Raw genomic sequence first — 12,948 nt, forward strand, 5'->3', positions numbered from 1 at the left:
ATGAAAGCTTTTTCTGCACACATAAATTTGTAACTTGTATACATGTATTAGTAAATGAGGCACAACTGCTTTTTATACAGTTTGTGAGATTTGTTAAATTTGTGGGATCAACTTAAAAACTCATTTTCTCTTGGAACACTGGCACATCACAAACAGCTGCTTGAAATTTTTGTGCATCCTCAACTAAATGTCAAACTTGACCTAGATTTCAAATAGGTTTCCTGCATGTTCCAAATTGAAATAAGAAGTGTACAGTAGGGTACAATCGGGCTAAAGGATCCGTGGGTTAAAAGGCTCATTTTATTTTATTTTCTCCTAAAACACTAAACAGCACCAAAAACTACCACAGGACTTTCAACATCTGTTTGTCACTATACACTCAAAATGTTCCTATTCCATGAGATCATATGTAATGTCTAAAGTTTGATTTTAAGGTCATTTGATCTAATGTTTAATAATTATTTTAAATGTTGTAAAGTGATGTGGTAAATTATTATCCTGGAAATGATCACACATATTTTGAGATAAAATACTTGTTTGTCATTTTTAATTTTGTTTAAAGTGATTATATATTTATATCAACAACTGTCCAATAAGTGAATGTATAGTATTTTGGGTAAAAAGCCCACCTGTTGCAGGGGCTAGAGGCCCCTATTAAACACATTGTTTTTCTTAAGTGAAGTGAATAGATTTGTTATGAAAAATGTGTTCTCACATTGACTGATCTACTCACAATGGAGATTCATTGGCGTATAGAATACAAAAACATTAACAAGACATTTTTCACCCTTTACTGAAGAGGTTATTTTTAATTAGTATTATCTAAATTTGTTACTTAAACAATGCATATTACAGTCTCAAAAATATTTGCATAAATTGACAAATTGTGCCCTATCGATGCACTGAAACCCCCCTGGGAGCTTTTTACTCCAAGTGAGAAGTGTGGTGTAAAAGCTCCCCCTGCCACCTTAAAAAAAATACAAATTCAAATTTTCACACAAATTGTGTTGCTCCATCAATATTCAGTTTCTTGAATCTCGATACAGATTTGACCAGAAAAACAAGCACATTTTCCTTAGGGTGTGCCTTTAGTCCCGTTGTACCCTACAGCACAACCACTGCATCTTATAAACTCATCCAAAATTGTAGAAACACACTAAAGATTTTATGAGAGTTTACTCTAATTTATATTTAATCTTTACTCACACACCCATAACTCCAAAACCAATATGACTTTTTTTTTTGCCTTTGTGAAACACAGAAGAAGAAATTTAGCAGAGCTGTAATTTCACTTTAGCTCTCATCCTCACTTTCACAAATTCCAACCTGGAATACTGTATTCATATAAGACACATGACAACCAACGCAGTTTGGCGTCATTTACATCAAACCTCACACAAAGTGTCGTCACATGCCATATTTGAATGTAATTCATTTGACTGAGTTTTAAGAGTTGTGGTGGAGGGGAAGACTTTCAGCAAATAACACATTTAGGTCTCTTCCTCACACAAAGCTATTGAAAAGTTTCCGAAGACTTGGAATGGAAGGCATGCATTATCTGGAGTACATTTTTAATACATTTATGGTGCTTTTTTGTCATTATTGAAGTTCAACAGTATCTGTCCCATACACTTTCATTGTATATGAGCAATATACACATCTCCTTTTCTTTTTTAAAACATCATACAGGCTTAAAACGAAATTAGGGTTAGTGAATAATAACAGAATATTCATTTTTGAGCAAACTAACCATTGAAGTTAAAGAATTCTTAGTTGTTGTTGTTATTATTAATTATTTTTGTGGGATAATATTTGTGCAGTGCCAGTGCAGTGGATATTACTTTTTAGGAAAAATTGTATTGTGATGATGAGCTCCATGAATCTATGCCCAGAATTTCATTTCAGACTAAATGATGACATTGGCTTTTAGGACAGGAAGTGTCTAATTCTCTCCTGCTCTGCGCTTTAACGTGTTAAATCAGACAATAGGGCAAGTGGTTTTATCCCAGCCATTTCTATAAAGATTCATTCCACTGGATGGTGTTGACTGGTGATCCACTTTTGGTTAAGGGGACTTGAAGTATTGGACAAGTAATAAAGAACAGATTTGCCCTGATTCCTTTTCTGGCTTTGACATCAGTCTGTGGTGGGATTATGGGGGATTTATTATGGTGGAGTATTCACCTGTAGCTCTGCAATCTCACAAATGGGCAAAATTCCCAAGGTTTCCACTTGGACCTTCTAGTAATTGTGTCTGGACTAGCTTTCATTGTGCAGCTCTGCTGACTTTCTTGTGGGAGTTGTTGTTTGTGTCCTGGGCAAACTCTCCTTGCAGGAACTGAATCATAGGAATTGCTCAATTAGGGTTGGGATTCAAGAACCGGTTCCATTTTGCTTTAAATATTGAATACAAATGGTTGTTGTGACACTTGTTTCAGAAAGACCTGCTTTCTTTCCGCAGATGAGTACAGAAGCATCAGAACGATTATCATGGCGATCAGCTTGTGTTTCAGGCCGTTCCCACACTAAGGCCACATCCACAGCAATTTGTTTAAGGTTGAAACATCTGCTCTCAGTTTTCTAATGCCAGTGTTTTCCAAAGTATGCAGTTATGTAAATGTTTTTGAAAGTCTCAGTTTTTGGTAGAAAAAAGTTCTGTTCTACTGTGGATGAAAGGAGTAAATGTAGCAAAATCAATGCGTTTTTAAACAAAAATTTATTTGTGTGGACATGAGCCTATTTTTTGTTGACTGTGTGTGAATCAACAATTAATTTTCATGTGGGCCTGGGAAGCTCAGCGAGTATTGATGCTGACTATCACCCCTGGAGTTCTAATCCAGGGCGTGCTGAGTGACTCCAGCCAGGTCTCCTAAGCAGCCAAATAGGTCTGGTTACTAGAGAAGGTTGCATCACATGGGGTAACCTCCTCAGGGTCGCGATTAGGGGATCTCTGTCTCATTGGGCCTTGTGATAAGGAGAGTAGCATGAGCCTTCTCAAAAAAATTCCTTCTGATTTGTTAATACAGTATGAATTGTTTTACAAACACTGTTTATTCTTCATTTAGAAAAAATCGTTAATCACATCGTTAACAGAACTGTTAAGAAACTATAGTTTGTTAAGTGAAATCTGAATCTGAACCAGAATCTCTAAATTCATTATGATTGACAATGAACAATTCCTGCAACAGCTATGTAATTTAAGTTCAAATAATTTGATTTTGAAGCTGTGGAACTTTTGGTGCAATCACCTTTCAAAGTCATGCCCCCACAATGAAATTTTATTTCTTAAGCCGATGAAACTGTACACTACTAGTCAGACAGACTAATTGTGACACAATATCACACAGTGTTGATTTGTGACATGGGATGTGTGTGTGTGTGTGTGTGTGTGTGTGTGTGTGTGTGATGTGTGTAGAGAGAATGAGAGAGAGAGAGTTATACTCTTTTTGGATATCTTTGTGCAGTCTGTTTGTGTACTCTAGATCTGTGATCACATCTTTCTCTCTGGCTTTCTGCTCTGACGACTTACCACTTTGTCTTTCTCCCCTGACAGCAAAAGCTACTTGTCAGCAGCAGACATGAGAGCTCTGGTTTTTTTGTGGTTTTTGCTAGTGCAAACATTGCCGCCACCACAATTCTATGGTGTTCAGGGTTGTTGCTAGGGAGTTGCAAGGTGGTTGTTAAGGTGTTCTGGGTGCTTGCCAGTGTTGTAGTACTCTAGATCCGTCTCCAGACCACTTTTTGAAGGTCTCTGTCTCATCTCGGAATCAACCGCATTTTAACTCGGTCTTGTCTCAGTCTCAGACAAAGAGGACTCGGGTTTTATTTCAAGACCACAACTGTGGGGATATCACTAAATTGCTTGTGCATTGATTTATTTGTTAACATCATTACTGTGATCGGATGTAAATCTACCTGCTTCAAATGCAAGCAAAAACTTGACTCATTTCTAATTTGAAATGTTTGTTACTGTTAACAGCTGTCACCCAATCCATGCCCCCTTCACACGCACTCCAGAAACTGTGGCTGTCTGAGAGATGTCAGCCAAATCTTCTGTAATACAGAAGTCCAAAAACACAGTAATACAATGTGTAGATTCTATTGTAATCTTCAAGGAGCGTGTTTGACATCTGAACCAGCGAATGCAGGCTGGGCGGCTGCTCCAAGGTCCTAGTGCCTGCCGAATACAACCTCTGTCAGTGTGACTTATGTGTTTTTTCTCTCTCTATCAATAATGTGATTTTGACCCAGTGTTACTTATAGTCAATTTTATTTCTGGAAGATACAGTAAATAAATAAATAAAACATTTATTTGCTGTGCCATTGCAATAATTAATTTGCAAGAACAAATCTACAAATTAGAAAAGACACAAATTTGTTTGTTTTTCATTATCCAATTAGCACTCTTGGCAGCTGTGACCTCATTATACAGCGTACCTATTTTACTTGCATTTTTTGCATAGCCGAATTTCAAACGTTATAAGTTCATGCTACTAAGACAGACAGAAAACATGAACAAGTTCTTGAAAAGGAAAACTATCAACAATAGTTATGTTGGACAGTGGTGTGCCATGAGAATTTTTAATTGTCAAAAAAAGGTTGGGAAAAACTGACCTGAACCACAAAGAGTTAATCTGCAAAAAAGTATCCAAAAGAAAACACACAGCAGTTAAATTCTGCAATGCTATGCTTACCAAGTCAGCTGGGACCACGTCAAACTTTTATCGGCAATTAGAAAGGAAGCATAAAGAAAGATAAGTGTAAGTGATGCTAGCAAATCTAGCAAGCTAACGTTAGCAATCTGCCTCTTGCTGCATTCCATTCAACTTGGAAAGTTAAAGCCCAAACATACTCAATGCATGTACGTGAACACAGATGAGCCGTGCTACACAAGCTTGATTTCGTGCGTCATTGTGTAATGTGTCAGCGCTCAATTCATAACACAATGCAAGTTCATGCTGTATTCTCAGCATTGCTGGAAGGGGCGCTAAAGCAGATTTTCTTCTTTCAGTCAACATCTGTCATGGCGGACGGGCAGCAATTTAAGTTGAATATTTTCATCCATTCAAACGAACTTGTTTTTTCTCTGGGTCTCTCCCCACTCCTCAACCATCAATCCATCTACTACATCCAGACTGCATCCGAAAACATTCAGTTAATGGCTTAACTGATAACTGTTTTGAATGAATGGAACTCTTTAGGAAAATGGTCTCTGAACAGATTGAAAAGCAACTTATTTCATCCTGCCTCTGTATATAGCCTCAGAAAGCAGCATTTTCTTGGTTTCAGATGCAGCTTTCAGTTTTGTGGTCCCACCAAATACATCTATTGCCCTCTTGTAGTCTGTGGTTTGTAACCACCAGATCAATGCAGGAGGGCACGTAATGTATGTACAGTTGGACCATGCGTTGGCCAGAAGCGTACTGAATAATTGTTTGATACATTCTGTACTTTATGATGGTTTCTAGGGGAAGAGTCATCCAGAAAACCTGATTCGATGAAATTATATTAAAAACATTTATTTTATTTTTTTATTTTTTTATTTTAGGTTGATGGTAAAACTTGGAAAAGAGTGTTGAAAAAAGAAGGTTAAGTTGATTTCAGCTCCTTAGTGTTTGTTTGCTCATAGAAAACAAAGGGAAATTCACACACATAAAAACCACCTCTGCAATGCCTTTTGATTATTTTAGACATTTGTCATGGTACACTGATAGACAATACACAAACACACACACACACACACACACACACACACACACACACACATGGCAATAAAAGAGGTGAATGAAGAGGAATTTTCATTTGTTTTCTGTGGGTAATTTTATGGGAATGTGGATCTTTCAGATCAATTTGAGGAGTGCCTATATGGTTTGCATTTTCCACATTTTATTGTAACTGTCTCATGCAGTTTGGGACTCACACTGGTCTGGTCTTGGTCTTGTCTCAGTCTTTCCCTTCCTTGGTCTTGGTCTTGACTTAGTCTGGCCCTCAAAGTCTTGGTTTTGTCTCAGTCTCGATACACTAGGGCTGGGTGTTGTTAAAAAAATTCAGATACCTTGACTTCTATACCGGTTCCTAAACGATACTTTTTTTTAATACCAATTTTATGAAATTCATTTTAACAAGATTACAAACATTACACATTACCTCAAAAAAAACTTTGGTTTTATTTTTTCAGTTTGTTGACTTTAATTACAGACTCAAAGACTCATCTCCTGAGCCTTCTGATCTCCTCATGCAAGGGTCGGCAGGGGCAGAGGTTATAACATTAATGTGAAGAGGAAAATAAAACAAGAGAGCTAAACTGTTCATTTAGCCAACCCTAAGGATAAACACGGTTTAACAAGATAACTAGTTTAATGTACGTTAAACTTGCTCAGTTGCTGTCACCTTAAAGCATTTTAGCATCGATTTAGCTAGCTATCTATAGCCATACATCCAAATAATATCTAACATTACGTAGGTCCCAGTTTATAGGACTATGTCACCGCGCACAGAAACATTAATATAACAAGTACACAAGTTAGCCGATTTTGTTTGTTGGTTTGTTTGCTAAACGTTAACTAGTGTCCCAGTCATAGCGCTGCTGCATTCATCAGTAGTTTTGGAGGAGGATACGTGGTGGGCATGTTGAAGGAAGCTCTGTGGCTGAAGGACGCTTAGAGGATGACTGCACCGGCTCGGCCTTCTTGCAGTCGAGGATGGAGCAACTTTCTGCTCTTAAGTTTATTTTGTGCACTGTCAAGTGCTTCATCAGATTTGTCTTGATGGCGGTCTTGACAGCAATTATCTTGTTGCAAATATTGCATCGCGTGCTGTTGGCATCGAGTCTGGTGAAATGTAGCCACACTTTTGATCTTTTCCACATATTTTCCATCTTTGGGGATTGTGACGCATACACACTACAGCCTCACGTGTGAGCTGTGTCTCTGGGCATAACCGGCGTAAACTAGTGCTTTTCCTTGATGCCTAAACACAACCAATCACCGGCACTTTTAGATTTGGGCACATCTAGCATGCTACATGCTTATCACTGACATTGACGAGATTATCCCCTTTGGTAGCGAAATTTGGTACAGAACAACAAGACATTTTTGATACTCTACTGTTTAGAGGCAATTTGGTCGGTGCCTAAAATGTATCGAACTCGATACCTAGCCCTACGATACACTCTGTTCTTGGTCTTGACATGTTCTCAGTTTAGGTGATTTTGACTACAACACTGGTGCTTGCTTTGAAGTTTAGGGTGGTTGCTAGCAAGTTCTGTTTTTTTTTTTTAGGTTGCTAGGTATGTGCACGGTAAAGGTATATTGTAAGTACAAAGTCAGTAAATGAATGGAGATTACACACCACTGCAATGTATAGAGAATACAGCAGAGAAAAATCAAAGTAGAAAGGGCAGACATTTCCTCTCCTCCCATTCTGTGTTCTTTTGTTAGAGAAGTTGGAGTTGGGGTTCCTCCTCCTTGTCATATACAGACAGTGGCAAGAAATGGCTGCTCTTTTACGTCATCTTTGCTTCTAATGAGAGCTGATAGAAATAGGTGAGCTTCTCCTTGAGGGCTGTTCTTTGACATCTTCTAATGAATGTGAAAATCCAGGGTGTAGGTTTGTGTGTGTGTTTGCATGTTCTAAAGAGCCACCGCCTGTGTGTGTACCGCAAACAGCGAGGCAGTGCCTGCGATCCATTTCCACTGCGAAACAGCTGCTATTGCTCTGCCACACTTGAAGCCTTCATCATTCTAAACTTGTCCTGTCACTTTCCAACAGTTCCTTGTGTTACTCTGAAAGTTTGAGGCAATCATACCACACTCCCCTGCATCATGTTTTTTCAGTGGCTCAACCAATTAGTAAGTAATTAGATAATGTTATCTTATTTATTTCAGTTAAAAAAAAGAAAATAAATCTCAATTAGTGACTTTCAATGAAGCATCTTGGCTGTCAATCGATTTCACATTTAAATCAAATGAAGTACATGATTTGCTGATATATTAATAGAAAATGAATTGTAATTAATCACATACCAATATTTATTGAGAAAGACCCTTATAAAAAGGTAATTTAGATTTTTTTTTAATATTTTTATATATAATAGATAGGCCTAATAAATATTATTAGTATATAAATAATTTACAGATACATTTTAATACATAAAGTGTCTTTAAAAGTGAAAATCTTGTTTTAACTTTATATAAATGAACATAACCCTATCATTGACCTACTGCCCTCTGCTCTTTTTCTAATTGTTGGTTTAAGTATGCTTTTGGAGCATCACACTTTGGTTGCATACTGTCTCCCTACTTGTCAGTACCTATAATCCTGAGTGCTGTGTTTTAGAAATGCTCTGCCAAGATAGTTTGAAACTTTTATAAAACTTGAGATCCCTGCATTCTTTTGTGTTTACATGCTTGTTCTTACAGCGATTATGCTTAAAGCCTTTATACTATGGAGGAGGCACACAGGAGAATAAAGCCCATGTTTATACTACATGCAACGTCACATTTTAAATAAGTTTGTTGAGGGTGACTTCACTGTGTTTAACATACTGTAAATTATGACACCTTTGGTCCTCCATACACAAATCACGACCTACTAAATCACCCATACAAATGCTCAATCTCGAGTGTCCGATGTGTAACAAATGGAGGAAATTGCACGAGGAGAATTAAGAATGTGACCGACGGAGAACTCAATCCACAACTCCTTAACAATGGAAAGACTGATAAATTAGTGCAGAACTAACACATTTTAAATGGAGCGAGGTGTGCTTATTCACTTTTTTCAAGGAAATGACAAAATAGAAGAAATCAGGCATTTTTAAACAAGTGCCTACCTTTTCCATTGTTCCCGCGATGAAACCTCCAAACCAGCATTTCCTGATGGAAGCGGCCTGTATGTGCATAACATTGCCGAACTAGGCCACTTGCCAAAACAAGGAACATGTCTCAATGGCGAGAATAGTCCATCTGTCCAGAGGAAGAGAGAAACACAAGTAAAGCTCTGGTGCCTATTCTCAATCCCTCTTCTTATGACAAGAGCTGGAACCTCAAGGCTCACATGGCTTATCTTAGAGACTACATTGTTTGACATAGCCTCGATGTAACACCATCGGACTTGTTTTACAATGCGGTTGAATCCACACACTAACTGCTCATGTACAGCAATGTCCTAACATGTTGTCACTCAAAAGGGAGAACATAGTCCTCGCTTCGGCGTGAGTCGCTAGTAACCAACACGGTACACTGAAGTAAAGAAAATATGGGATGCTGGCGCCAAGAGCTCATATATATGGAGCCTGTGACGTGGCTCCCTATGGGTGTCGCATAAGCACCATCAGCCAATAAATTGGTGTCATTGTATACAGGCATCAGACCACGTGAGACCACTGAAGTAGTCCCAATTGCATAATTACACAACTTCTCATTCCCTCTTAGGGAACTAATGTTACGTTCATAACTGAAAGTAAATGATGAGAGAATTTACATGTTTGGGTGAACTATCGCTTTAACTGGCATTCTTACTGGCTTATCCAATGATAAGGATTATCCTTAAAGGTTTGAAATCATAACAGGTAATAATATGCTAATTTCAAATGTCTTGTGAATGCAGATTTCTTACTTTGTCAATTGTCAAAATAAGATGATTTTTGGCAGTAATCAGCATATTGGTGTGCATGTAAACAGGCTCATTGTGTGCAAGTGTACGTGTGCAAGTGTACGTCATCCGTAGATGACCGACTGCCCCCTACTGCATTAGTATTGTACATCAAGCTTGAATTGCTTCAATGGTTGCAACATTCTTTATTACAGAATTTTCCAACAGTTGGGGACATAATTTATTTTGTTAAATGTTTAAACACATTTTTTTAATACAATTAATCGCACTAAATGAATGCATAAAATCAACAGTCCTACTTTAAAGTAAAACAATTTGGAACGTAAATGGATTCAAATTTGGTAACCTGTAGTGGATACATTTTTTGATCCAACACTGTTAATGGTACATACAGAACAAGCGCAACTAAAATCATGTGATCCACAACTATCTGACACAGACCCAGGAAAATTGATCAGATAATCTGGCAACCCCTGGACCACACATTTCCAACTTTTAGCCCCCCCACCCTTTGGAGGTCAGGATTCTTCCGTCCACCTCTTTGTTTATCTTTCCTCTTCCATTTCTCATTCCCACTGCAGGAGACCATCACACCTTTAATAAAGCAGCTTGAGCACTGTGAAAAAAGTTGTTGTATTTTTCTGTCAGATCGATAGCGTAGCTGTGTGTGATGGCAACTGAAGAAAAACAAGCTCCATAGCAACCACTCACAAGATATACTCGAAAACCATTCAGGAGTTCTTTGCTTGTATGAAAGGAAAAGTGTAGGAGGACAACAGGAAATCAGACTTGACATAGAGACAGGACAGGGACAAACATAGCTTTGAGAATGTGTTGATAGAGTCTTGCGGTGTGGGACTGCTGCAGGTAGCATGGAACATTGCAGTTTAAACTCGTATCTTTGGCTTATTCTTAATGCTGGCCAAAGGTGTTTGTTTGAGCTGACCTGCTGTGGGATTCCATCATGACTGTCTCACAGGTGTACCTGCACTATAAGAAAGTGCTTGTTGGACTTCCTACTTACAGAGGTAATGGGAAGAGCCTGCAAAAACAGTCCATTATTTCAGGTTGTTCAATATTTAGAGACACCTGGCTTACATTACAAGATTTATTTGTTATTATAACCTACACACATTGTGAACAATTAAGGCATTTGAAGGAGGCATACATGGCCTATGTTTGTTCTTGTGTGAAACTGTGTGTGTTTGTTTGTGTGTGTGTGTGTGTGTGTGTGTGTGTGTGTGTGTGTGCATGCGTGTGTGTGTGTGCATTTGTGTGTGTGAAGTTCAAAGTTCAAGTTCAAAGGAGACATCAAGTAGTATTGGATAACATTGATGTAGGCATTCTGAATATATTTAAAAAATTAAGCCAATTAAAAATTTGAAGAAACTGTCCTACTTTTACCCTATCAATAAAAGAACATTGCATAAAATTAAGGGTTAAGAGTCGAGTTAGAATTAGTCCATACTTTAGTATTTTTAGCTTACTTTGTTTAAAAAATGTGTTTATATAGAAAGAAGTATATGCTACAGTATGTGCTCATTTAGATAAGATGACCACTCCACCCTAACGTTGTGTCTTTTTTCACCTTAAGTCTCATCTCAACACATTCACTGAATGCTCCTCATAATCTTGACATTTCATCTTAATAAATAACATTTGTGAGATTAATTTAATCTGAAAGGTTTTAGGATAATTCCTTTTTTTTTATGAAAAAAGTCGAATAATGCAAAGAAAACAAGTTCATATACATTTTTAAACAACACAATACTAATGTTTTAACTTTGGAAGAGTTCAGAAATCAATATTTGGTTGAATAACCAAGGTCTGAGAACCAGGTCTGGGTGGGCCAGTAAGGTTCTACTAGGATGACCTGCTCCTCGTCCTCCCTGACCTTGCACAGCATTTGTGCAAGTAGGCTCACCGGGGGAACGCATACTTGCATAGCCAACGGGGCCAGCTGTGTGCCAGCACGTCTGTGCTGAGGGGAGCCTCGGCCAGGGCATACCAGAGCAGACAGTGGAAGTGATTCCCCGGACTTGACCGAATTGACTCCAAATGAACTGGACCACCTGGGGTGGAGTCTCCACTCTCCGCTGAGCGTGAACTGCCACGACAGCACCTATGTTTTGAGGTCGCCCGCGATGTGAGTGGCTCGCAACAACTTCAGCCACTGCTGACTCCAAAGGAGGAGACGGCAGGCGAGTTGCGACATGTGACAAGAGTGCACGCTGCCCTGACCATTGATTTACGCTACTGTCACTGTGTTGTCCATCTGGACCAACACATGCTTGCCCTGGATCAACGGCCGAAGCCTCCGCAGGGCGAGTAATACTGCCAGCAACTCGAGGCAGTCGATGTGCCAATTTAGCCGCGGGCCAGTCCAGGAACCAGCGGCTACTTGCACGTTGCACACGGCACCTTAGCCTGACGTGGAGGCATCTGTAGTGATGACAATTCACCTGGAGACCTGCTCTAGGGGAACCCATGTCTGTAGAAACGGCAGGTCTGTCCAAGAGCTGAGCAGACGGTGGCAGACCGACATGACGACCACGCGATGTGCCCCGTGGCGCCATACCCATCTTGTGACTCAAGTCTGAAGCCAGTGCTGAAGTGGGCTCATACGCATCAACCCGAGCGGCATGACCACCCCCGAGGACACCATATGCCCCAGGAGCCTCTGAAATTGTTTTAGTGGAACCGCCATTCTCCGCCTGAACGGCTTCAGATATTTCAGCACCGACTGCGGACGCTTGCTCGTGAGGCGCACCATCAAAGAGACTGAGTCTAACTCCATGCCGAGAAAAGAGATAATCTGAACCGGGGAGAGTTCCCAGGTGACCCGAAGCCCCAGCTGGCTGAGCTGCCTGAGCACCAGGTCTCTGTGCGCACACAACAAATCCTGAGAGTGAGCTAGGATCAGCCAGTCATCAAGATAGTACTCGCAGGTCCAAGATTGGCCACAACCCACTGCCTTTCTGTGGTACGATAAAATAGGGGCTGTAAAATCCCTTCTTCATCTCCGCTGGAGGGACAGGCTCTATCGCGTCCTTCCATAGAAAGGACGTGGTCTCTGCACACAAGGCAGCGGCATTCTCGTCCTTCACCGAGCAAAAATCTGAATGAGTGGTTGCAAGCCAGCTCCTTTTATACCCGTATGTCTGTGGGAGTGGCATGCAAATTCTATTCGCTAATTCCCATTCGCCTTTTCTCAAAGATCAGAGGTGCTTGGGGCTCCCAAAGGTAACCCCTGGTGTCACTACATCTCAACAATTTCGAGTGAGTGACAGATAAGGAAACACTGTTCCGTTTTCTACTCAGTAATAATGCCAT

The 12,948-nt window shown here is 39.6% G+C and overlaps 1 protein-coding gene across 1 annotated transcript in view; it reads left to right on the forward strand.

Annotated features, from left to right (window-relative positions):
• The window catches only part of LOC127623370 (cadherin-13-like), a 532,010-nt gene that overhangs the window by 228,186 nt on the left and 290,876 nt on the right, over positions 1-12,948 (forward strand). The window contains exon 5 of the mRNA XM_052097812.1: positions 3,560-3,565. Within this exon, the coding sequence (XP_051953772.1) occupies positions 3,560-3,565 (6 nt within the window). The remainder of the gene's footprint in view (positions 1-3,559; positions 3,566-12,948) is intronic.

The sequence above is a fragment of the Xyrauchen texanus genome, chromosome 29 (genome assembly GCF_025860055.1).
Source record: "Xyrauchen texanus isolate HMW12.3.18 chromosome 29, RBS_HiC_50CHRs, whole genome shotgun sequence".
Classification (NCBI taxonomy): domain Eukaryota; kingdom Metazoa; phylum Chordata; class Actinopteri; order Cypriniformes; family Catostomidae; genus Xyrauchen; species Xyrauchen texanus.